The 27,986-nt window shown below is 38.1% G+C and overlaps 1 protein-coding gene across 1 annotated transcript in view; it reads right to left on the bottom strand.

Moving 5' to 3' along the window:
* The window catches only part of LOC306856285 (matrix metalloproteinase-17-like), a gene marked incomplete at its 5' end in the record, with an annotated part of 94,580 nt that extends 75,330 nt beyond the window's left edge, over positions 1 to 19,250 (bottom strand). Inside the window, 2 exon segments of the mRNA XM_079395463.1 lie at positions 19,061 to 19,216; positions 19,218 to 19,250. Of these exon segments, the coding sequence (XP_079251589.1) occupies positions 19,061 to 19,216; positions 19,218 to 19,250 (189 nt within the window).
* Between the last annotated feature and the right edge of the window lie 8,736 nt (positions 19,251 to 27,986).

Raw genomic sequence — 27,986 nt, 5'->3', positions numbered from 1 at the left:
ACAAAAGAGAACACCAAACACAATGCCACATTTGCTGAAAGACTTGAAAATGAATTCATATATTTCGCACTTAAGTAGAGCTCCGTACGTTTGGCCCTTTTTGCATTTTTTTTTCGTTTTATTTTAAGTTTTATTCATTAATAATACTTTCACTGATGGCATACAATCGGAAACAGCAGAAGTTGTTTCCGTCAGCTTCTCCGATTAAGAAGAAATCCAAGAAGAAATACCTACCGCGAGCGATATGATGGACAAGATGGTGAACACTTACACACTTTGAGGACATTCTAAGAACCGAGTTGATGGCGATGCGGAACGAGTTCGCTTCTCACATGTCAGTTGTTCAGTCCCTATGCTCTAAACTGGATCTTCTTACAGGGGAGATGAGAGAACAAAAGAAAGTTGCTGCAGATCACGATAGGCGCATTGCTGCACTCGAGCAACAGGTTGTGGACTTACAGGATCGCAATAGGCGCAGCAATCTGCGTCTGGTTGGATTGCCTGAAGGTTCCATAAAGGACGACCCTATGGGCTTTTTGAAAAGATCGCTACCAACGTGGCTCCCGTTCTCTGGCGGGCAAAGAGATTGAAGTGGAGCAAGCGCATCGCGTGTAAACAAAGCTCTCCTCAGATCACGCTAAACCTCAGGTTTTCATCTTTAAACTGCTGCGGTACACGGAAAGGGAGCTCATTCTGCGGGCCGCCAGACTTCATGCCCCGGTGAAAACATCCGACGGAGCAGCGCTGTCTTTCTTTCCAGATTTTTCTCCAATCACCGCAAAAAGAAGAAGTGCATTTGCGCCAATTAGGAAGGAAATGAGAGACGCTGGCATCCAGAATTTTCTTCTTTATCCTGTAATGCTGAAGGTCATTCTCAATCAAGGTGAACCTAAAATGCTATACTCCCCAGAAGAAGCAAGAGTTTTTCTCAGATCCCATTCATCCACCAACTCTCAGTGAGCTTCAGCTGGACATTTGCTGTCTGATCGGAGTGCTCTAAATGGTTGGGTGACTGTGTCTTTCACTGTTCACGTTAATGTTCACTTCTTAATTCATAGTTACTAGAAGCTTTCATTGTGCATACAGTATCGCTTACTGATTATGATTTTATTTTTATTTATATTTCTAGTTGTATTCCTTCTCTCTCTCTCTCTCTCTCTCCCTTTTTTATTTATACATTTATTTATTTTTATTTATTTATTTTATTATAATTTTTTTAATAGAAATTTTAATAGAAAACTTTTTCTCGGTTTTGTCAAACTATCTCAATATATTTTGAAATTGTATTGGGTGCAGATACTAATTCTGTAATGTTGCATATCCTAGATAGATCTGGACCAAAGGAATCACACTCTCAAAGTATTAAATTTTTTCTGAATATGAATCTGTCATCTTCTCCTAAGTGTAATCTCTGTTCGCAAGGATCTTTAGGCACGTTTTTGCAAGCAGTTTTTCTCTCTCATCATTTTGGATTCAGCTCTCACAGGACCTGTTATATTTGTTGGGTACTGAGATATGTTTGACTCTGCGCCATTTTTTCATGAATTACTTTTGGGACTTCACCTTGTCCGTCCAACAAAGATGTTTACTGTTAGCTGCTCTCACAGCAGCAAAAAATTGCTAGTCAACCGTTGGAGCTCTCCTCACACAATGGACGGACGAACCTGGACTGTGTGTTTGTTGGACATTGTCTCGATGGAACTCTCAACTTCTCGTGTGCATGGATCTAGTATGGAAACTGTAAGTTTGTGTCATTCAGCGTTTGATGTTGTGTCATCTTTTATGGAATCCATGTGGAAATTATTTGATTATTGGTTCTGAATTTGCACAGTTGTTTTTTGTTTGTTACTGCTGTTTCAGTAAGAACATTTTATAAAAACTTGTTAACAAAAATAAAATTATTTCATATTCAGTGGTGTGCAGGAGCCATTCGGAGCAAGCTATGCTCATTTAAATAAGCTAGGCCTATTTTCCTTGGTATTCCTCGTCACACTTCCTGCTTCTGTCACTTGACATATTCTCTCTAATTCCTATTCCTCTTTTATATGTGAGAGAGTGAGTGAGGTTGTTCAACAAAGCTTGGGCACCTCATGTTCACTCACGTACTTCAAGACTTCTGGGTAAAAATCCCTGCTGAAGTTAACAGCATTTGATCTGTCTCCTTCTTTTGACACAATTTGCCAAGAAGGTATTTCCATCGCTCGTATATGGAGTTTCAAACAACATATTTTCAATCAAATATTAAGTTAGAATGAAGTCATGAAATCCCACATCAAAGCAGCTAGTAGTCACTTTTCTTGTACGCTCACGATCTGGATTTTTTCTCCCAATGGGAAGCGGCGAATGGTAAACAAGGTAGGTAGGTACTTTATTAATCCCCACAGGGAAATTGATTTGCATAAGCAGCCAAAACATACACCATACAACACACAATAAATACAGTAGATAAAAATAAATAATAAAATAATAAAAAACACTATTCAAAATATACACAATATGTAATCAGGTAATTCTCCTCAGATTTGTACTGGGATAAGTTAAGCTATCTAAGTCACTAGAAGGTGAAAGGTGTCTTTGCCCTGTGAGATGTATTATACAGTCTAACCAGAGGATACAAAATACCTTCTATACCGTTCAGTATTGCACCGAGGCAGAATCAGTCTCCAACTAAATTTACTACTCAATGCCAGAAGCAAGTCATTTAGAGGGTGGGTGGTGTTTTCCATGATGGCTAGCAATTTATGCATCATTCTCTTCTCCGCAACCACCTCCAGAGGAGCCAGATCCTGTCCAATGACAGAACTAGCTTTTTTGATGAGTTTATTCAGCCGTTTAGCATCACCCCCTTTCATACCAGTACCCCAGCACACCACAGCATAAAACAAAGAACTAGCAACCACAGACTGATAAAACATTAAGCATTTTACTACATACATTGAAGGACTTAAGTCGCCGCAGATAATAAAGTTGACTTTGTCCTTTCCTGTATATTGCCTCCATGTTTTTAGTCCAGTTAAGCTTATTGTCAATGTAGACCCCCAGGTATTTGTAGGAGTCTATCCTCTCCATAGTATTCATTATATGTAATGTGAGTGCAACCGGTCTATAGTCATTTAACTTAGTGGAACAACCCTTCTTTGGCACCGGAATCAAACACAATTTTTTCCAAAGCAGAGGAACTCTCTCCAAACTGAGGCTCAGATTAAAAAGGCGTTGAAATTTTCCACACAGTTGGTCTGCACAGACTTTCAGAGTTTTAGGACAAATAGCATCTGGACCTGCAGCTTTGCCATGATGTAGTCTCCTCAGCTCCATCCGAACCTGCTCCTCTGTTATAAACAAGAGCCCGCACTGGTTTTAAAATAAACAAACCCTGACTCCAGGAACAATTTTCTATTACAGTAGTTAAATGTAAGTGCCGTAGTGAGCTCAAGCCTTTATAAGTACTTGAAGTTGCATCCCTTTTGGCCACCAGTCTGCAATGGCAGTTAGCCAAAGCTCACAAATGGAGGAAAGAATATGTCTGGAACAGAGCACCGACAGCGTTGTTTATTACATGTTCCACATAGAGCATGGTGAGCATAAAAGTCATACAGATACAGTGCCTCCTGAAAGACTCTCCAATATGCTCTTAATAAACCTTCAGAGAATTGAAGCAGGAAATCTAACTTTTCAAACACAAGAGTGGAGTCTTTAGTGTATGTACTATTACTGCTGAATTCAGTTTCAGTCAAAAATATGGACAAAATATGCTGCAATGTTTTGTGATTTTTTGTGATATATCAGTATGTGTATCTATCAGGGGCGTTTGTAGTACAAAAGTAGTACAAAAAAAATCATAGTACAACAATTAAAACAATGCCAATATTGCAAAATATAACATTAAAAGGTGCATAAATCACCCATTTTTCTAAAGAAATGTTGTCCAACAGCGACACCAGCAGGTAAAGTTACAGTGGGAGTCCACATCTCTCTCACCTCCCCTGAGCCCATAGACTTTTAACAGACCCCTGAAATTTGTTGTGATCTTTTGTGAAATATCAGTATGCATATATATATATATATGCCTCCTCCATCGCAATATGATTGGCTATGACTGCTTATGTTTGGCTGTGATTGGTTCATGTGATAAATCCCGCCAAGAGGTGCATTTGTGCAAGTTCCATGTTTGCGAATCAGTCTGAATGAACAATACAATGGCGTTAATGGGAAGACTTTTTTTATCTGAAATACAGTAAAAATAGTAATACTGTGAAATACTGTTGACTGTTTTCTATTTAAATATACTTTAAATTGTAATTTATTCCCATGTTGGAAAAGCTGAACTTTCAGCAGCCATTACTCCAGTTATACTTCTTCAAGGTTTAATTAATGAATAGAAAGTTCTAAAGAACAGCATTTATTTGAAGTAGAAATCTTTCATAACATTATGAATGTCTTTACTGTCAGTTTTGATCAATTTAATATGCCCTTGCAGGATAAAAGCATCAGTTTCTTTCATTTAAACAATCACATTAATCCCAAACTTTTTAAACAGTATTTATAGTAGCAAATTCTATAAAAAACTATATTTCATTAGTATTCTATAATAATATAATATAGGAATTATACTATTATGCAATGATATAATATAACAATATATAATATAATATTATAATAAAATTAATTTATTAATATAAATATATATCATATTTAGTGCTGTCAAAATTAGCGCGTTAACGCTGGTGATTAATTTTTTCAGTTTAACGCGTTAAAAATATTTAACGGCGTTAACACAGGGGCGGGGCTAGTGTTGGCCACCCCGCACTCACAACTGCTGCCTCTGTCTCTTTTTTCTTGCTAATTTAGTCACAGAACGTCTTTACGAGCATTTCAAATAGGAGGTATATATAATATAACATTTGATAACTTAACTGCTTTTTTGGTAAATAGTAAAAATAAATAATGGGTCCGAACTTTTGAAATACTTTATGAAAAGCCTTTTACTTTGGTTCTATCTGTGAGTTACCAACATGATTGTAGAGCAGCTGTCGTGGTCATACATATCAATGTGATGGATATTAATGCACGCACGCACGCACACACACACACACATGTTGGTTTTTGTGGTTTATGGGGACTCTCCATAGGCGTAATGGTTTTTATACTGAACAAACTGTGTGTGCTATTGCCCTACACCAACCCTAGACCTAAACTTAGCCCTCACAGGAGACTTTGTGCATTTTTAGATTTTCAAAAAAACACCATTTAGTATGTTTTTTAAGCCTTTTGAATTACGGGGACATAGGCAGTGTCCTCATAAACCACCTTCATATTGTAATACCTCTGTCATACCCATGTCATTATACAAATTTGTGTCCTCATAAACCACATTAACATGCACACACACACACACACACACACACACATATACAAATATATATATATATATACAGAGCCTGGAAGCGTTCTGTCTGAGACAGACCTGAGGAATGGTGGCAACTGGGGCTGAGTGTTGACAGGAGAATATGTGTATTCATAGAAACGAGCCAACGCAAGTTACAGTCAACTTCAATTTTCCATGCACATGCTGTTTTCTGCGTTAGACTGACAAATGTCACTGTTTGATCAACACTGAATGCACAATGTAATAAGACATCATGTTTTCTTACTTGTTTACTCCCCATCAACCAAGGGAGCTTGTACTTTTACTTGAATAACTCACAGAAATACATTTTGGAAGAATTGTACGAGAACATTCCCGCACTGCTAAATCAGTCCTGGGGGAATTGAGAGGCAATCTGAAAGTAGACAATTGACTGCTTTCGCGTTCTTGTAATAATATCTCAGCTTATCCCAAACAAACATACATACACAGCTGAATAGAGTGACTCAGTTAGGAAGGCGTAAAAATAGCTTTTGTGTCCTTGTCAGAATCAGTGAATCAATTCTTCCAAGAGGCTCTGAACCCGATGAATTAGATGTCTATTTCCTCTGTATATCATGCAGCGGAATGGGGGCGAGTGGATGTGGATGAGCCTGTGTGATCAGGGAAGGTCCGTCATATCATTAGAGAGGCCACAACAAAAGAAGGAGTCTCATCCATTCTCTAGCTACAAATCATCCCAAGGCCCTGAGCTACTAACAACTGCTAATTAATCTTTTTTGGAGCCAGACTCATGAGTCCTGTGACGTCAGCATTGGGCCTCGCTCCAGGGCACTTCAACAAAGCATAACCACAGATTTTCGCTTTCAAGCAGATAAATTTGCAGAACAGAAGCGCACAGGTGATGAATGAGAAGGCCACCTTGAAAAGTAACATACTCTCTAATGTCGCTTTTGTCAAGCAAATGAGTCCCGACCAGAGAAGGTCAACTGTATAGTAAAATCAGTTTATAAAATTACCAAGAGCCTCCAAAGGTTCCGTTAGGTAATGAAAAATGTAAAATTTAAACAAGAGTCTGTGATCTTATAATTCAAGATGTTACGACATTTAAATGTCAACAAATACATCAATGGGAAAGGCCAAAATAATATTTGATTGTTTCAGAGCATTGTATCTAGGAATTCTTCCACCGGGTCGCGACCCACTACTGGGCCGTGGAAGAATTCCTACCGGGTCGCGAGAACGTTCTGGAGAAAATGTGTATAGATATGACGCTCTGTTATTTACTGTGCATAAATGATTGCTCTAATTATTCTGTATTTTCGTTGTATGCTATTGATATGGAGTTGCAATTTGACGATTTCATGTTAAATTAGTAAATAAAAGATTGCTCTGATCTGTCATATAGGCTATTAGGGCTTAAACAGATCGCAGATGATCCGTGATATACGGACCAGCGCTCACAAGAATAGAGACATGTTTCAGACAGCGTGGCATACCAATTTGTTTCCTCTTTCATGTATCCTTGCGTTTAAGATACATATGCATGGGGGTTTGCGGTTACGTCGCAATACTGGAAATATTTCTGTTTTAAACCATGAAGGCAAGCCGATGGATATCACACAAGCAACGTGTAAACTTTGCACAATAGTTATGCCGGTGAACGGCTTAACTTCTGTCATACAGAAAGTGAAAGTAAAAAAAAAATGCTGCATTAACAGCGCATATTCTCTCAGAGACGACAAGAGACGAATCTACTTCAACGTGCTGATAACACTGAATAGACCTGTTTTAAAGACCCCATTCACAACACAACCATTCAACCCCCCCCAGGTCCGCAAGATTTTTTTCTAAAACCAGTCCGTAGTGTAAAAAAGGTTGAAGACCCCTGTTCTAGTAGGCTAGCTGTGACAGTGTGACACTTCTTATTTCAGTGAATACTTCTCAGGATAAGTCGATTTTTAAAAAGTCAATTTCTGCATATCTACAGTATGCAGGGCCGGCGCTCCGCACACGCACATCACGCACTGCGCGTAGGGCACCAAGTGCTTGGGGGGGGGCACCAAAAAATCTGGGTCGTGAAAATATCATCACAATATAGGCTACTAGTATAAATAACAAATAAAATATTTCTAGCATGTTAATATACAAAAGCAATACAAAAGTAATATAGGCCTGGACCAAATTAGTCGAGAAAAAGGTGAATCTCTGTGCCAGTCTCCCTCTGGTGCCCCCCCTTCCCCACCTCCCAGTGGTCTGTTCAATTATGCTTCAATCAATTTCAAATTTGGCCGACACGACCTCAGACATGGCCTCGAAAAGGCACCAAGAGTCGGGGGCGGAAAAAAGAAAAAAGAAGAGACAGCGGGATGATGCTCGCGCGTCGCTTGCAGGTAAGACAATGTTTTAAATAAAAATGTTAGTTTTGTGCGTGTAGTATGCATGTCCAGGGGCGTCGGCGCGTCCGCGTCGCTAGTAGTGCAAAAGATCCGGGGCTTTAGCCCTGCATGTTGAGTCTTTTATTTTAACGGGGTCCGGGGGTTTCTCCCCTGGGAAATTTTGAAACTTGGGCTGTTAAAGATGCAGTTTGTTTGAGAAGGAAAGGAAGGCCAATCGTTGGGGTCCTCATCGTCATATTTGAATGACAAATAAAGCTAATTTTCCCCCTAGGTAGGCTATACGTTACAGATGTGTGTGCATATAGCTATTAGTGCAGAACGTTCCCTATTGTAATTTCTTCGCTTCAATATAATGCCTATCTGCCTCTTGGTAAGGTGAACTTTAGAAAAACCCTGCAACTGAACGTGATGTGATTTTGCCAAATTAGACCGCTTAGATAAAGTTTTTTCGTTGTTGTTCTATGCGGTCATTTTCAAGAGGTTCGGCCAAGGGCGACATCTGTTGGTGAAACTGAAATTAGAAAAAAAAAAACACAATCTCAGTGTTTGTATATTTTCATATTCACAGAGTTGTCAAATTATTAGGGCTGGGAAAAGATTAATCTCGATTAATCGCATCCAAAATAAAAGTTTGTGTCTACATGATATATGTGCGTGTACTGTGTATAATTATTTTGTATATAGAAATTATATATACAAAATAATTATACAAAATTATATATACAAAATAATTATACAAATTATATAAATTATATATACAAAATAATTATACACAGTACACGCACATATATCATGTAGACACAAACTTTTATTTTGGATGTGATTAATCGCGATTAATCTTTTCCCAGCCCTACAAATTATGTACAGAATTATTATATTGTGCCTCATCAGACCTCTTTTAAAGGTAAAATTTCTTTGGTGGTTCTTTGGTGGTGGTGGGGGGGGCACCGCCAAGCGTTTGTGCTTAGGGCACCCAAATGGCTAGCGCCGGCCCTGACAGTATGGAAGTCTGTTTCTGCCTGTAAAAAAGAAGTCACATTCTAAAATAAATTACATTCTAAGATGAAAATAAATATTAAGAAATAAAGTTGCAATTGGGGGAAATAAAGCTGATATAAAGAGAGCTAGTCACAATTTAATAATTTGATAAAGTATCATTGCAAGATATGAAGTTGCAAAAAAACGTGTAAGCTGACATGTTTATGAAAGTAATGTAGTAATTATAGGTTTGTGAATACAATAAAATACATTTCCAATTGAGAAAACACATTTGATTCAAAATCATATAGTCACCTAGTTATCATCTAGTCTCAGTCTCCTTGTGTCTTCAGATTCAGTTTTTATCCGTACTGTTGTGGCATTGAGTTATCTTCTAATATTTACAAAGATAACTACCAACAAACCAAAGGGTTTGTTTTATACTTATCTGTGAAACCGAATGGGCACAAAGAGCAATAAAACTGTCATTGAGCACTGTACACACATCGCTTCCAGAAGATTTCTGACCTCCACAAATGAGAAAAGGTGGAGAAGATAGATGTTGTCTGCTGAAGCATCGAATATACAGCTTCTGCCGTGCTTTGATATTGCCTTGACCGACTCTTTCTTATAACTTGCAGTTCACTGGATAGATTTCTGTAGCATGAGTAATACATTAGTACTGTAAGATCTCAAAGTCTTCAGTTTGTACAACTGAAACTCTGCAGCTTTCATTCCATTCTTTCATTCAGTTCGAGGCCATCTATATGCTAAACTAACTGCAGATAAATAAAATTACTATTTAAAATTACTGACTTTTTCTTCTAGTAAAATGGAACAATTTTTTTTTGTTTTTAATGTTTTTATGAGATATCTGTATTGACTGCATGATCATATCATCATATTATTTACTGCCATGCGAGCCACAAAGTAAAGCTTGGCGAGCCACATGACGGTGGCGAGCCGCGCAATGAGTAACACTGTGCTAAACTAATAGCAGATATATAAAATTACTTTTAAAAATTACATATTTAAAATTACTGACTTTTTCTTCTGGTAAAATTGAGCAAAATATTGATGACTCATGTTGCACTACACAGATTTTTGCCCAATCAGATGCTTTCTAGAATGACAATGTCCTGCCCCTAATACCATAGTAGTAATATTTATTACTTATTTGTTGAACACACTATACAACTAATCCCAGACTACGTAGGCCAATTACAAGATCATTCTCTTCCTAATTAGCTCACAACTCTCCTCAAACAAATTATTACACAAAGCATTAGGAGACTATTCATGACAGTAGGTTAACAAAAACACAGAGGAAGGACTTTGCTTTTGTTTTTGCACTGAATTACAAAAAACTGAGAAAAAAAAAACTCATCAACAAGACACTAAGTCTTTTAGTGTGCACTTGGCTTTGTTACTTCCCAACAAGAAGACATTCACCTTAGCTTGGTGGCTGTGAATTGTAATTCTGTCATGACAACTCTCTGAGGGATTGGCATGGTAATGTACATGACAATGTTAATGTATTTGGTCTTGGCGGAATATATCTGCTACTGCTGCTGTGGCAGAGCAAGTACCGAGACTTGCTACTGCCAATACATCCACAACAAGCTGCTGTGATTTGATAATGATACTGCTGCTGCACATATAATGCATATGAATAACCCCCATTTAGCATACATGATCACCTCCTAGCAGATCTATACAGGTGGAGCTGGGGAAGGTGGAGGGTTTCTGAAGTGTGCTGCAAACTGCTACAGCAAACAAAAGCCAGGTATCTGAATATTGAGCAGTGAGCTCATTGGCTACTGATACAGGAGAAAACCAATCAGCTGTGCCATGTGATGATGTCATTAGGTCAGATTGAGTTAGACCTATCGGACTGCGCCATCTAGAGTTTCATGCTAGAACTCTGTATTTTTTATTTGGTGCTTTGTGTTCTGTATTTCATCTCCCTGTGATGCTAAGAACAGAAATTATCATAAAAGCACACTTAAAACTGCTATTTTTCTCTCCAGACAGCCCCATTGACCCAACTACTCATCACAACAATCCAAGTGAGACAATAAATTATCTGAAAAAAATTGCCTAGAGGCCCTCTTTTTAGCAACTGCAAGACATTAACATGACAAACAAGTAGTCAAAAAGTTCAGAACAGCCACAAGAGGCTCCTGATAAACAAACAAACAGAAGAATGTGATAATTTGCTTCTTTGGCTACTAATGGAGCTGAATCATATCCAGTAACGATTCTACTAAATTCATTGGTGGGATTGCAACATTTCTTTTGAAACATGCAAATTTCATGACAAATGATTCAAGTGTAATTGGCTAGCAGGGGCAGACTTGGACATATGCCTCCTGAATCGTTTCTGTCTTGTCTCTTCGGTACCTCCACCATCTGTATATCATCATGGCAAAACTGTTGCTAGATGATGTGGGCGTCAGCCATATTTTTGAACATATGCTGGATTTATTCTACACTTTTTTTTCAGCTGATCTTTGTAGAGATCATTTACCTAAAAATTGCTTGAAACCTTATGATGGTGAATATCTTCTCATCCAGCCTGAAGTTCATAACTCCACTGTTTTCAAGATCCTTGGGGCAAGTTATGCAATATACAGTCTAAATGGCAAAGGAGCCAGCATGCAGTCCTGACTCATCTACAACTGACTCATCATTGAACTCAGAAACAGCAAAGTTTCAGCAGAAACCCTACAGCAGTCACCTGTTCCCCATGTCAAACACCGTGGAAAGGTCAACCAAGGGCCAAACAGGTTCATATATTGTTCTTAACACTTCTGGAGATATTGTGCCATGAAAATCATGAATGCACTGTTAAACCAATATTTCACCTCTGTCAGTGCCTTTTATTCCGTCATTTTTCAGTGGGGTCCAATGTTGTTTCGGTCCCCACTGCCTTTCTATGGACAAAACCAGCTGAAACATTCTTTAAAACATCTTATTTTGTGTTCCACGGAATAAATTAAGTTATTCATGTTTGGAACAATGTGAAGATGCATAAATTACAAAAATATAATTTTTGGGTAAACTATCTGTAATGTTCCAGATAATGCCTCCAGACTCCATTAGTCTCACTAGAACACACCGCTAGGGACCCCTTTCAATTTTTTTAAAGAAAAATAAATTTTTAAAAACAATATGTAAACCTTTAAAAACAAACGTATCATAAGCTATGAGATATAGTAATAATATATTAAGTTGTAGAAGAAAATTCACTTTATCAACATTTTTGTTTAATAGCTGAATTCCCACATTGTTTGCATTGCAAATGATACTTCAGCCTACCTACATTCTCTAACTATCTAAAATATTTACTAATAAACGTTAAATACCTTTCTGTAAAACCAAATCTGTACTGCTATGATTCATCTCGGAGTGTGTTTGTTCAGTTCAGGGTTAGAACATTTTATTGGAATGCATCTCTTTTCTTTTCTTTTTTAATGTTTATGAAAATGAATGTGACAAAATAAAAATAAAAACATTCCGGAACCAAGGCTGCTTAAAAAGTGGTCAGTCTCTGTTGTGCTCTAATGCAATTTAATCCTTCCCTGTGCACTCAATAATATTACATGTTAGATTTCCATCAAAATGCCATGTCAAGTGGTTCCCTACAACTATGTTGACCACGCTTTCATTAAATTGTACTCACTGGATTCAAGTAAATTCAACAAAAAAGGTCGTAACAAAAGATATTTGAAGGTGATCATTTTTATAACATGCATGCATTCAACATGGCTCTTCAAATAAGGAATGTTAAGCAGTAAATTGGTTATAGCTTTTATCATAAAAGACTGTACAGTACAGTACAGTACAGCTCTCTGAGGTTAAGAGCCGTGCCAAGGGCACACCGATGAAGGATCAAGCCTTGCTGCTTATTTCACCACCCGGCACTGACATAAAATTGACAGTACTGATATAAAATCAGTGTTGTGTGATATAATTATCTAAGTCCAGTTTAATTAACTAAGTCTAATCTTTTCAATGGAAAGCCCTGCTGAAAACCTTGTTGACTTGTAAAAGGTACATTATGGGAATACACTCAATACCCTTTGGGTTGCACGAGAGAGTGTCAATTACACAAACCCATTGCATTTGCATTTTTCCTCTATGTTCTTGCGACATGCCATCCCAATTGAAATCAATAAATCATGTTATACCAGCACCCTAACTTGGTGTCTCTATGAAAATGTGTGTATTCATGAGGTAATTTTAATGAAAGCTTCATTTATTAAATCTAACATTGCTGATATTTTGTTTTTAACTGCAGAACAATTCTAATGCTGTGGCAAGTCATCAATTTATGGAGAAACAGAATGAATACCTTATTATACTGCCTTTTATCTATTTGAACATGATGTCATGCATCTTAAATCTGCCTAAATCCACAGGTTTTACTGGCTCAATCATACCTTTCTTTCTCTCTGCCATTCTCACAGGGACCAGAAGTGGAAGGAGCCGTGTCATTTAAACCTTACAAAATCTTGAATCTTTTTTTTTTTTTTTTTTTTGCACACATCAAAAGCCTTCACTCAGGCAAAATGATTTCTCTGGCACTCTGCATCCAAGAAGGCCTTTCTTCCATCCTTCTCCGTTCTTGCTCTGTCATCTCGTTAGAAAGTGCAAAAAATGCAAATGAGAGACAAACCACAGAAGCACCTGCTGCGTACCTCTGAAGACCTGGAAAATTAACAGACCTACAGGCCATAATGGGGTTGTCACCAAAATCTACAGGGTGCTTTTTAAAATCACTTGGCCTTTTGTCGGCGTGTTTATGGTGGGGATGGCAGTTAAATTAAATCGGGGGGTGGGGGGGGGGGGGGGGGGGGGGGGGCTCTCTTACAAACTTTACAGCAATTCTGCAAGCAATTTAAGACAAGCTTTGCTATCGCTGGGGCTTTTTTTATTGGTGCTTCATCATTGCCTGTTTCAGCGTGGTTTATTTTAAGCTGCGAAGGAGTACGCCAAACCAACACAAAACCACCGTAATTATAAGAACCAGTCGGTTGTTTGGACAGCCATGGCAAAGATGTCCTTGATCTCAGCCTGCCTGGGGAGGATAAGGGTAGCCCTGAGCTAAAATAAGACCAAGGTTGCACAAAGAGTTAATTTAGGGTTTTCTTTAGTAATTTGGTCTTAAACAACATTGGTTCTGAAGTGCTGAAATCGGTGTGATCCAATGGAAAGCACGTAATATTGCGTGCAGCTACACTACATCCTTCCTTCTTCCTTTACCACACAGTTTGATCTGGTAGTACTCAGAGCTAGCTGTTGACATAGTGTCCTGCTCTTTTCATTCCCTCATGCATTTGACTTATTACAGGGCACTGTGTTTTCTGAGGTTTATCCAATGAGGCTTTCAGTATAATCACTACCCTGGCCTGTAATGTTCATAAGGCCCATACCAAAAATACATCATTACCGTGCAACAGCGGAGCTATTTTAGGTGTTTCTTTTGTCAGTGTAAATGTTAAACAAAATACTAGCACACTTCAATTTACATACATTGTGTGAGGCAGAAAAGCATAGAGGATACATTTCAAATGTATCTTCAAGGTTCCCAACACTTTTTGACCAATGAATTCCCATAAATTTTCCAGTGATTTTCATGATTCATGATTTTTGCATTTTATATAGATAGCTAGATACAGATATAGATATAAAATTATTAAGCACTCTTTTCTAAGCACATAAAAAATAAAATATAGGTATATAAGAAATTTTTTTGCCCCCAAAAGTGAATTAATATGGTTGCTAATGCCCTGTTCAAATGCAAGTGTCAGTAATGACAAAAGGACAATGTATACACGTTTTCACCAAACACATTTGGATTACGTTTGACACGAGACATGGTTCTTTTTAAAGAACGCTAACCATGTGCCTGACCCTGCATCAACATTTCTGCTCATGTCATCTAGATAGTCTACAGGGTCAGAAAGCAGCAAAAGCCCTAAAAGATACTTGTCTCCCCGAGAGATGAGCTGCACTGGGTGCCAATGAGAAACAGCATCTGAGGCTCCTTAAAGGTCTGACTGTCTGACACTCTTTCTTTCTTTCTTTCGAATGAGTTATAATATAGGAGTGAGAAGAGAGTCATGAGCCTCCATCCTTTTTTATTCCTCCCTAGTGCTTTTCTCCACTCTGGGCTGGACACAATCAAAAACAGTGTGATAGCTTGGGACAAAGATACACCGATATTGTTGCTGTTGGGCAATGACTCTGACTCCCAAAATTTTAAACCTGATTCCTGGAAGTTGTGCATGGTAACTTCCAGGTTGTGAGAGAATCTAATTAGGAAGCCTAATAGACATTCAAAAATGCAGGTTTAGCAGGTGCATAATTCGACACATATTACTCTGCTGCCTCACTGTGCTAAATCTATTCTCATCCACACCTCCGCCACCTCTCCACAGACCTCGTTCCTGAAATAATCTCCTCGTCCCAAATCCCAAACTCCAGATGCCTGGCAATGGACTAGAGGTCACCAGAATCCAGAACGACAGCCGGAAGTAGGACATGCACCAAACTACAGGCCCACCCAGCACCAGAATAGTTACTAGACCCCATTGCATTGTTATCTGTCTGAGCAGTAAGGACATGCGAAATGGCGCCAATTCCGACTGACAGGTACGACTAATGGGAGTTTTCCCCCGAAAAATAGATAATCTGATCTACTGCAGCTGCAAATCAATCCACAGTACATTATTCCAGAGAGACAGGTCTATCTTAGCCAAAGAGAAATGCTATTGATTTAATGTTTACCAGTTCTCTAAATGCTGTGGCCCCTTTTAGTCTCCAAGGCTGTGCTCTTACACTCATCCCTTTCTCTTGATTACTCTGCTGCGGGTCTGTGCTGGCTTTGGGCCACCTCTCCTTGGATGTCAATCGCAGGCCCGCCCCACTCACGCTGAAGTCTTTCTGGGTAATTAGAAGTGAGAGCCAATGAGTGAGCACATTGGTCAAATTGACATTGCGAATGATGGACAGGTTCATGACAGCAGAGGTGGCTGACTCTCTTTGGCTCAGTTGAGGATGTGTCACTCTGGGCTTGTGAGCTAATATGTGGTGTGTACTATAATGAGTACAGCATGGGTGAGGGTGGCGGGCAGTGGAGCCCATGCACTGCTGCATGCATCTGTTGATGGGTCCAGCTGGTGCTCTCATTAAAGACTGATTAAAATGAAGGTGAATTTTCCATTCACATTACACAGATTGGTTTTGCCTGTTTCATAGTCTCACAAAAAGCTGTCACATTATACAAAAAAGGCACCAAAACAATTACATCTTTTTTATAAAATCTAGGACACTTTTTGCAATGTGGAACTGTTATTATTACCCTCAAAATTACTGGAGAAGATAAATTTTTTTTTAATAACTATTTCTATTAAAATATTGAAGTATTTACTTATGGTAGAATTTGTTGAGTCTTTAATAAATGGCCAAAATTCTAAAAACTATTAGAAAAAATTTAGTTTTTAATCTGTATCATGACTATTATAGTAATGAAATATAAATTATGATAAGTACTCAAAATAATCATTAAAATAATAATATCAAATGCATTACCGTAATGACAATTAGCTCACACACATATCATTGTAGTGCCTTTTAATCATTAAAATACACAGATTTTTTATTAAAAACAACTGCAAAAACTATGAAAATAAAACATCTTGAACCTGTTTCATTATTTTAAAATCAATGGGTCTCATTCTCAATTTGTGAATGATATCTGTGTTTTAACAAACAAATCATGGTTCACCAAAAGCATTTTGAGGATGGCACACAGCCTCAGGATCTCGCTGCGCATCTTGCAGACGATAAAAGGCTATAAAGGAAAGGTTGTGTGGAAAGTCCTTATATATAGCTGGTTTGGGTGTGTTTTATGCAAATGACAAACCTCGGGCATGTGGCCGCTCATTACGAATACTCTAAATTCACTGACATTAGAAAGACATTAAGAACAAACTTATGTGCTTAGGAATGTGTTGTTTATTTGATGGAATTTTTTTGTGATGTTCTCCTGTGCATACAAATACGAAACAATGCAAGCAATTATTAGTAAATGTGAATTGTCATTTTCAGCTGCATTGTTCAAGTGGAGAGATGCTGAGGGAGGTCCACTGTGTCGCATGGGGTTTGTAATCATTATTGTGCTGACTTGTCCCATTCTGTACAGTCCGAGCAAAACCAATCATCATGCCACATGCCCATCTGCTCCATCACGGCACCCTTACTTAACACCCGTCCACCCCAGCCCAACAATACCCTACCATCTGTGCTATCACCCATAAAAGCATCGTCTGCGCCTGTCAAGTGTTGCTGTGCCATCAGCCTGCAAAGAAATAGCCAGCCTCCCTGGAGGTGGACACGACTCCCTAAGTCTTCATTCAAGCATGAGTGGTCTGGGGTGCAAAGTTAACAACAACACTGTCGTCCACAGTCATAAGGACGCTGCTGGAGATGTAATCTGAAAGAAGTGCATGTGTCATTTTATTATCGGCTGCTGCCCCAGAGAGCTGTAACCCATCAGAGATCCTTTGCAGAGCGTCTATGCCACGTTTAATGATCAGAGGTTTGATGACATGCAGTGTCACAAGCTGACAGACGTCAACAGCTTCATTATATGCGTGGACCAACTGCTCAATAGCGCAAGATTAGATTTGTGAGGGTCATTAAGAAATACGGAGCCTTTAAACATGCTGCCATTCATTTGAGTTCTTAAATGAAAAACTTATTGGAAACTGCTACAAGTTTCTACTACAAGAGGTTATTTAAGTACGGGAATATCGGACCGAAAGTGATCAATACACATATAGTACTTTATGAACACTTCTTGGAAATTTATGGATATGAAAGATAAAAGAATATTGATTAGGAAAATCAAATATACAACAGAACAAATTAACAAGCGAGTATTGGAGTACTCGTGTTAACTGAAATGACATGCTTTTGTTGCTGATGTATATGGCTAAGTGAAATAAACACACAAATATGAATTCCAGATCACAACCTTATGCCCATTCAAAGTGAGGGGACATGGGATACCTGGGATTTTTAAGCATAGTGTATTTTAGAAACTTCAGAAAACTTGTCTAAATTGCACTTCTCACCCCTTGTCATGCTCGAAACTAATGGAAAACAAATCTGTCAAGTAACATTGCAAGTACATTTTGCTTGGTTTAACCAAAATGGAAAAACTGTATAGACTAATCCATCATTCACAAAACGTCTTAGCTGTAAAAAATAAATAAATAAATAAATAATAATGTTTTCTTACTTGGGGTACAAAGTGAATTTAAAGAATTAAAAAGTCGAAGGGATGATTGAACGCAACTAAAGTAGCCGAGTAAGCAACTTTTGCTGTTTTGTTGTTGTCAGTGCCCTTATACCTCATTTTTGCTATGATTTGACATTTCTGAAGAAACTGCCAGTGTGAAACGCACAAATAAATCCTTTAAGAACTTAGCTTTAGCAATGAAGAAATTCTCAGCCAACAAATCCTACTCAATAAACGAACATTTATACAGTCAAATTTTCTTTCAAACGAACAGATGTGCACAGTTCACGTGCTTTTTCAAAGATCGGTGCGCCTAAAAAATGTCATTTCTGAATCCGCGCGCAGCATGAAAGTGAGTCTGAGGGAGAAAGTACCAGAGAAGGTGTTGATTATGGTTCCAGTTACAGACCAACACAATAATAGTGCGCTACAGTCCGGCATCTAGCCATATAAAGTTTAGCATATACCGACATTCTCTAGCGTAAACAGGTCAAACAAAATAGGCGACGTTTTGAAACAATACGACCCATGTGCGAATGAGATATAGGCTACGGTGTTTATCACCCATTCTGCCATCATTTAGGCTGCTCACCCTCATATTATTCCAAATTATTATTCATTTCTTTCTTGCAGTGAAAATGCAGTGGATGGTGACTGAGACCGCCAGCCTTCTCGGTGTGACAGAAAGTCACGCAGGCTTGGAACAAAATGATGGTGAGTGAAGGATGACATGGTTTCATATTTGGCTGAACTATTTCTTTAACACTCTCACGCGTTTCTGCTGAATCGTCGCGGTGAAACTTGACTTCTATGAAGACATAAATTAAATAAATCCGTTACGTGTTTAGATGCAGACGAGTGGGAGTGTAAATCCGAATACATTTTCGATTTCATATACGTGTCTAATACGTGTAATTATCTACCCACAGGCCACAGGTTTTTCTTTCACGCCTTTTCCCTAAACGATAATTATTAGTCGGAAGATAGGCTTGAGAGAGCACCTACCACCCCCATATCCATCTGCTCGGCTGTTATAGACGGGGCCGCCCGAGTTTGAGATAAAAACCAAAGAACTGGAAAAAGAATCATCTCTGGGTAAATAATCCAAATGGTCCGGGCAGAATTCCACTTTCTGAGAGACTTCATATTGTCCCCGCTCCCGGTGATCACAGAACGGTCTTTCTTTCCGCCGCATCCACCGTATAGATCACCCAAAGCCGGATCCCGGGCATTTAACGGTCCGTGGGAACACGTGTCAGTCAAAGTACCTCACTGTGGTGCGCAGACACGTGAAACACATCACATACATCACAATACAGGGCAATTGCTTTCCTCAGGAATCTCTGTCTCCAAACGAAATGCCATTCACTGTGGGCATCACGATTTACCAAAGGAGCCTGAAGATGAACCGTGTACGCATTCACTCCCAAAAGACCAAAAGTCAAACGTCTTCATTCAGTCCTAATCCGAAGCCCTTTGAGATCAGTGCATGTGCTGTCAGAGAAGAGGTGCCGCGTAAAGCAGCAGACTGATGCGCGGAAAACGCGAGGAGAACTTGTATACTTCCCAGATGGGAGGGGGGCTCTGCGGGGGCACTGTCCTCCAGCTGAGACCTGTGCGTTTTTATTTTCGCTACAAGTTTACTTTTAAATCATATTAAAATGATACTTTAGTAAATTAATATATATTTTTTAAAAATGACACGGTCTAAAAAGTTATGGAGACTGGTGGGGGTTCACAGATGGGTTCTATTTTTGACGTCACTGAATGCGAAAGCGTACTCATGAATATTAATTAGGCTATGAGCGCCAATAAATTAGCATGCTCTTTTACTGTTTTAAGATTATGAAATTAATTTATAATTCCTACCCATGACCCCACAAAGGACAAGCGGTTGGAGAATGGATGGATTAAGCTTCTACGTGCTGTCAGTCTGGAGAGCTCAGTGAAGTCCAACAATAGCTATTTATCTTATGAAACCAACCCCCCCCCCCCCCCCCCCCCCCCCCCCAAAAAAAAAAAAACACAAGTATTAAATGGGATTTAAGAGGATATTTTGAGAAATGTGTGTGTTTTACATTGGTAACCAAAACTTTCATAGGCTACAACTATATTGTAAATATATTATTTTGTGTTCTGCAGAAAAGGTAAGTCATACAGATTTGGAATGACATGAGGGTAAATCATTTTCATTTACTGTGTGAATTGTTCTGTTACACCTGCAATGAACACACAGTATTAAAAAAAAAAAGTCCAAACTCTATTTGCAGTCAATATAAGACACACTTATGAAATAAAAACTGAATAACTGAATAAAGCGGTAAGGGCGACCATCAGCCGTGTCCCCATTCAAAATAATGCTTCTGGGCCAATAAGTATACACCTAACAAATAAGCACCTAACTAGTAAGCAACCATAGTCATTGCTTAAACCCTGCAACCAACTTTTCTGCAGAAAATTAAAATCTAAAAATCAAAGTGGACATAAAATACAAGCTGTATTCAATCAGCACAACAGTTTACACAGCAACACTAATACTGTAATGTGTGACCTTTCAGTTAAAACTGCTTTGTGCCTTCTCTAAATATCACACTATGTATGTGTTTAAAGTACAAATACTTTTTGTAGCATACAAAGAACAGTGCCGCTATAAATCTCCCCATCAGTGAATAATCTAAAGGCAGCAGAAGGCAAAACATGCATCACAGGGAACGGCACACCTGACAGTCCGTAAGAGCTCTTATCACTTAATCACAAGCCTCCACATTACAGAGTTATGGCTTTAAGCGTAATGCACATTTCAAGGGACACAACCCTGAAATGTAATGCAAAGAACTATGAAATATTAAGCTCTGGCCTCAGGTAATGAAGGACAGGAGCGGTGAAGCAGATCTGTTGACTGAAAAACACCATGTAACAGAGACTGGTGTGTGGGGACGTGATGCATAAAGAGAGATGGCAGTTTGAAGGCGAAAAAAGATTAATGGAGATGGTGTGGAGAAAGAGGACTGAAAGAGAGAGAGGGAGGACAGAAGATTGCTGGTGTCAAGCGCGTGACAGCTTCTCCTTCGCATGTGGCTAATCAAATGCACGGGCACACCGCAAAACAAAACGTCTGTCAAGAAAAATCCAGACGAAGATTATCAAGGGTTCTAATTCAAATGAATAACCTCCCTTTGCGCAGACGACCTGTGATTACCGGCTTCATACTTGACGTTTTGAAAAGACTGCTGAGCTTACACTTTGGGGAAAAAAGTTAACTTAGCGCACTTAATTCTGTTAACATCAGCTTTAATGGAACGCCTTCCTTCATGTATATCGCTTACAAAGAGAGAAACAGCGTCGGACGTATCTGATTTAGCACATTTAAAGTGTAGAATACCTAATTGTCTTTCTGAGACGTGTAATAAATTACATTTTGCTGTTCAAGGTCGCACAGCCCTGTGACACCTTTGGCCTGAAGATGTCCTTGGCCCTGTGAATTTAAGCAACAGCCAATTACGGCACTTTTTGTCAATGTGTAAAGTCAGAATTAAATTAAAGGAATACTAAAAATCCCATTAAATTCTAGTCATCTCACAGCTAAACAGATGATGGATGGATGGGCTAAATAAGGTTCTCTTTTCAAAGAAAGCCAATAACAATGCATTCACTGCCTAATAGGATCATTAAAATTCTAGTGAGCCTTTTAGCTTGCTGTCATGAGAGAAGACACTACATTAACATTCATGATACATGCAATTGAGGATTGATTGTAAAGTGTAGAATTCTAAGTGTTTAATATCTGACAATTCTGACTGTAGAAGGCAAGTCAACTTTATTTTTATAGCACTTTACATAATACAGAATGTTTCAAAGCTGCTTCAAAATAACATAACTAATGACTAATGACAACTTCAAATTTTAAATAGTGTCATTATTCCGCTCATGACTGTTGATTCATTTCAGTTCAACAACTGTGTAACGTTCATCAATTATGAAACAAATTCAATTAATTTATAAGTGTTTTTACAGAAGATTAGTGTCGTCATTCAGCTCAAGTCAGTTCAATGTTAATTCAGTTCAGTTCAATAAGTATCAATGTTGCAAAATTCATCAATTTTGAAACTAAGTTGGCTATAAAGCAGCTAAGGCAATAGTTCCATCATCCCGATCAATTCAGTTCAAGTTTGTTCTCTGATTTCAGTGCAGTCAAATCAATAATATTACTAAATATCAAGTGTCTTTTAAACTACAACTAAGCAAGTCAAAGGCATTTCAGGTGCAAAAATGGTACTGCTATCCTGACCCTGAAAAAAATCAGCTAATCAATACATTATCCTTCAATCGTTGTATCCTACAACGATTGAAGTATCCCACTATCCTTTTTCGAGAAGCATACTCCTTTGCCTACAAAGTCTGTATTTCTAAAATACAAAGCTGTTTTTCAAGCTCATTATAATTAAATTTCAAAAGACAGCACAGCAAGCACATCAGCGTTTCAAAGCCATGATCATCATAACTGTACTAATCTGGAGTACTTACAATGCAACACAGAGTAACATGTCTATCTCACGCCTTAAATATTGTATAATTGTTGCAGAAGAAAAGGCAAATGAAAAAGTACTTTGTTGTAGCGTTCAGATCTGCTGAGGAACAAGCAAGAGCTGTGCCCCATTATAATGAGTATAATGGATCCCTGCACGCCTTGTAGTGGTGGTTATTTTGATTCATACCAGTGACTTGAATCTTTCAGCTCTGTTCACAAAAACAGTTTTGTATTTTTTTGTAGCAAGAAGCTGGAAACCACTGAATGCTTTTTTGCATCAGACCACTCAACAGCTTCATTTAAACAATGAATAGTTTACAATCAAAACGAGTGCATATACAGATCTACAAAGAGACTCTCAATAGCTTTTTTAAACACCATTTTATTGCTATTTGTGGAAATATTTCATGAATACAAATTACTCTTCTGTATTATTATGCCAGTAGGTCAAAATACTCATGGTGACTGATTCATTCAAAACACAGATTCACTGAATTAATCAAATTACCATCTTTATGCATAAGTCATTGATAGATAGATATTTATGTATAAAATATATATATATATATATATATATATATATACTGTGTATATATATATATTTTTTTTTTTTTTTTTTTTTTCAACTGTTCAGGAAGGAAAATACAAATCAGTGAATGTGAAAGATTCATATTTGTTCAAGACTATAAAAAGTAATCTTTTGGACAGAGCAGGGCCTTGTGATGAAGATGGAGAAATGTCATAGCAACAGATGACTAGCAATTGGTCAATCTGTTTGGCGGCTTTCCTTGCAAATAATTAAATCAAAATACCAAGGCAAACATAGCTTGGATAAACAAACAATCTATTCATGTCAAAGAAATCACACAGAGGACTACAAAATAGTCATTGCTACATATTTAAATTTCAATCAGGTGTAAGTTGAACACAGGCTGTCAATCATCTGACATCTTCAGTTGGAAGATGCAGAGAAAGAGTTCTATTTTGTTTGTTCTATTCTGAACAAAGACAGTATAAAGTTCTTGCACAAGTAATTCTCAGGATTTAAAATGCAGAAACCTTTCTGAAACTCTATTGAAAGTTTCTTAATGTAATGCACGACTGGAGTTTGAGTTAGCTGAGGAAAGAAAGAAAGAGAGAGAAAGAGAGCACCATGTTCAAACTAACTGTGTTCTCTATTAAGACAAAAAGATTGCAGAGATGAAAACAAAAGCTTGTAGAGTAACTGAACAGTTGCACATAAGGAATGACAGTTAAATAATTGTAAAAGAAGAACTCAATCAGCAGGAATCGTCGTGTGGGTTCTTCCGCTTCTACATGTGAAATTCAACAAGACCAGGCAACAAATCAATGACAAAGCAGCCATATTCTTTTAAATCTAAATGCCATTGCTCCCAGGGAAACAGTCTGTAATCCGTCTTATATCAGATATACATCTATCCTAATATAAAATTCTAATTCTGAGCTTCTGACTGCAGCACATTGCAAATCTTGGTTTGCTTTATATTTTCCATGCACAGTATTTTCATCCTGAAGCACAGAGAGCCAAATCCACAGTACCAGTAAAAGCCTAATGGGCATTCCCATTGGACAGGTTAAGATTACAGTGTAAAAAACACAAACAAACAGACAGAAATGTCAGCTGGGCATTAATTAATCTCTTCCTGTGGCTGAAGGGGCGTCGAGATGGAGCAAGAGAAAGAGCGAGAGAGAGAGAGAGAATTGAGCGCTAAAGCAAACAGCTCAAGGACAGAGGGATGGTTTGTGGCATAGAAAATAAATCAAAACTGCCCTATGAAAGTAAACCAAATAACCACTGTGAAAACTACAGACTTAAAAGACACAGCCCGCCTGTCTCATTGATCAATAATATGGCCACTCTGCCCATTCCAACACTGTCAACAAATGAGAAAACGGCATCATTTTAGATAATAATTCAGAAGATAAGCATTGCATACACAAAGAAATTGCTTCTTTATTATATTACTAGGAGATACTTTATCATATGTCCCCAAAAGCAGAGGGGTTAGAAAACTGATTTTAAAGGGTTTAAGAATTTGAAGTATTTTAACTTCAGCTGACCTCATCCGGAGACTCATTTGCCAAAAATGCTTTTTTATTGAACAGACAAGCACAAATATCTACATGAACAGGATTATACTTTTACCCAGATAATAAATGTGAAAAAACTGTTTAAAAAAAAACTACAACTATTTTCCTATGTATTTTCTAACTAAAACGACTTTCCTTTTTGGATGCCATCACCATTGCCTTTCACTTGAACACCTCCCCTCCAAACACTTTACATTCACAGTCTAATAAAAAAAAAAATAATAATAATAATAATTCACGAAATAAGCAAAATAGGCTGTGAATATTCAGGCTGACTTGGAAGAACTGAAACACTTTTTCAACAGAAGATGTTGTCTCCTTCACTCTGTGAAGTCACATCTGACCCAAATTAAATACTGTAGTTTGAGACTAAAACCCACTGGATGCTCTAGTTGTATTGCCATTCTTTCAGTCGCTGTCATCTCGGAGCATCCCAATGCCTTCTTTTATTCAGCTCATCTTCTCTGCCATTCACATTTTGTCCAGTGCTGTGTTTTTTCTTTTTTGTTAAACGGAAAAACACCTTATCTTAAAACTCCTGGTTCTTATCCTTTCAGTTCGATTTTTTGGACACACAGCAGATTGAAATAAAGTATTGTTATCAACCTGTCAAGGCCCTTTTCAGTTTAGTGACACTTCTAACGTCACTAAGAGAGAGCACAGCGAGACACGACATACTGGCAGGAAAGAAAGAAAATACCTCATGACAATGGACCTGCCCTTTACCTGCAGGAACAACTTCAGATCTTGAACTTGTGAAGGGACGTAACAAGAGCACCAAAGTTTAAATCTAACAACAAAGGCCTCTGTGTGGATAGGAAATGAAAATGAGCTCAATAATTTGTAGTCCAACCTGGAAAAGAGAATTGACTTTTGGATTTATGAGTAAAACAAGGCTTCCTGTTTTGTTCTAAATCATAAATTACACACAGTTAGACCTCAAACGTGAATTTTGCTGAATGCTGTGTACTTTAAAAACATAATATGCTAACAACCCTCTAAATGAGGACCACCACAAGGAGGTGCGTTTACTTAGATGTATTATACAACTGTTGTAGCAACTTGTTAGCAACATTTTTAAGGTTGGGAATGACTCCGTAAGAAAAAAGTCTTAAGTTGTAGAACAAAAGTCTCTTCAAATAATGTTAATCAAAGACCTAATTTTGTTATTGAATCCAAACAAAAATCTATTAAGAAAACCTTTCTCTATAGTTTTTAGTAAAATCCAATTGAAATTACTTTCCACCAATCTCATTTTTTTTCATGATATAAAGTGGTACGTATGTGATGTTTAGAAGAAGCTCCGCAAGTGTCACATATGGTCAATGTCAACTTTAAACAATATAATCATGGATAAAACATGAAATACTCAGAAAGAAAATACATTACAGAAGTGAAATAGGCTGTGAATGTGACCCAAACGAAAACTGATATTTAAAAAGCCATTTGAAATTAAATGGAAATCTAAAACAAATTATCTATCCAGGTTGACCTACAAATTGACGTCATTACCGAACAACACTATACAATTCAGAAAAATCTAATTGTAAACTTGGCTGACTACATTTATGGTAAAAGACACTGTTAATATCTTTCAGGGTTTTTTTTTTTTTTTTACATAAACACGTAATGATTGTAATTTTACAGTGCAACTTTAACTATAAACCTAATTACAACCCACCACAGACCACCCATCGATGTCCGAGCAAGCAATTTTGGATACAGAACGTTTTACCTTAATTGCTGTCATTTATGAGCCCTTTTCAAACTCCTATCTTGATAAGATTGTGTATTTCAATCAAAGAAAGGAAATTAAAAGGGCTTGAGCATGTCAGCTTGAAGCAGATTTGATCAGACACGTTTGTCTTCTGGGCACTGGCTTGTAGATGATTGAAACTGTGCCAGACAGTCTCCTGATTTATGGTTGCTTAGACCTCTTTTATTCTCCTCTGTCACCCTGTAGCTCACCTCCGATAACAGGCCTAGCGGCTAGTACATTACATCTGGAACAGTTGTTCAAAGCAGAAAGGATTCCTAGCATGATAGCAGCCTAGTGATGGGTCAGTAAAGCTATTGTTGTGGAATCATGCAAGCCAACATCAAGATTGCTGTCTAGGTTTTCCTCTGCTTTTCAGATTTTTAGAATTTAACTGAACAACAATGTAAAAATGTAAAAACCTGTCAGTTTAGTTTTGTTACCCAACCATATAGAATATAAATATATTACAATTAACAGGACAAAACAGTAATTTTACTGTAAAAAACAACAACTACTTTTTTGCAGCATGATGTAAAAAGTATGAATTACTTTACAATTTAAGCTATATATATGTATATATATATCACTCCAGTATGAGAGCGATACTGGCTTTATATCAGCATGGCTGTGATTAGGCCAGAGGCACAGCGATACCAGTACAATATCTCACGGTTCTCAACCAATCAGGTTTGAAAACTTGAACGAACTGTTGTTTATAAAACGGTTAGTTCTATTCCTCGATTCTGATTGGTCAGCGGCTGTGTTTTATTCACGATACAGCACGGCTAAGACCGCTTCAGCCAACGGTTCTGTGTATCACTGAGCAACACCCTTAGCAACCACCCTTTAACATAAACAATCAATAATATAGCATTAAAGCTGTTGCATGTATTATATATTTCGGCAATATTAGCTGTTTGTTATTTATTTAATGAAGTATGAGTGGCCCCTGTAGGCCACTCATGGAGATATGTTGATGTGTGTGCGGCGCGTGTCTGTGTGGAAGCCCACAGTTTCCAAAGTGAGGGAATATTACTGTATTTATTAGTTTTCTTTTTCAGGTATGATTCTGTATGTGTCAGAAGATAGACATGGGACACAGAGGTAAGTGCAATGCAAACAACAGGTTTATTGAAAAGCAGCAGAGGGGAATGAGATGAGCAGTAAGTCCGGGTAAGCAGGCGGGGAATGGGAAAGTCTCTTGGGGCTTATCTGAGTGTTAATGTCCTTGTTTCTTTATCCAGGGTATCCAGAGGGAACAGCGGAGCGTGGAGACGGTGGAGCATAGGAGCGATGGAGAACGGGGATAGGAACACAGGAGCAACTGGTAGGTAGACAAAAGGTAAGTGGGTCAAGTTAGTCAACATAGAATGTTTGAGACCAGACAGTGAGTGAACAGGAGGAGTGCAGGGATATAGTGCTGCTGATTAGTGCTGACAGGTGGCAGTGATCAGAAATCAGGGGATTGGGATCTGGCGAGTGTCGTTGGTGGAGACTGCGGTGACTCTCTGACAGTACCCCCTCCTCCAGGG

Source organism: Barbus barbus, assembly GCF_936440315.1.
Source record: "Barbus barbus genome assembly, chromosome: 36".
Lineage (NCBI taxonomy): Eukaryota > Metazoa > Chordata > Actinopteri > Cypriniformes > Cyprinidae > Barbus > Barbus barbus.
This window is presented reverse-complemented; position numbering and strand designations above follow the sequence as displayed.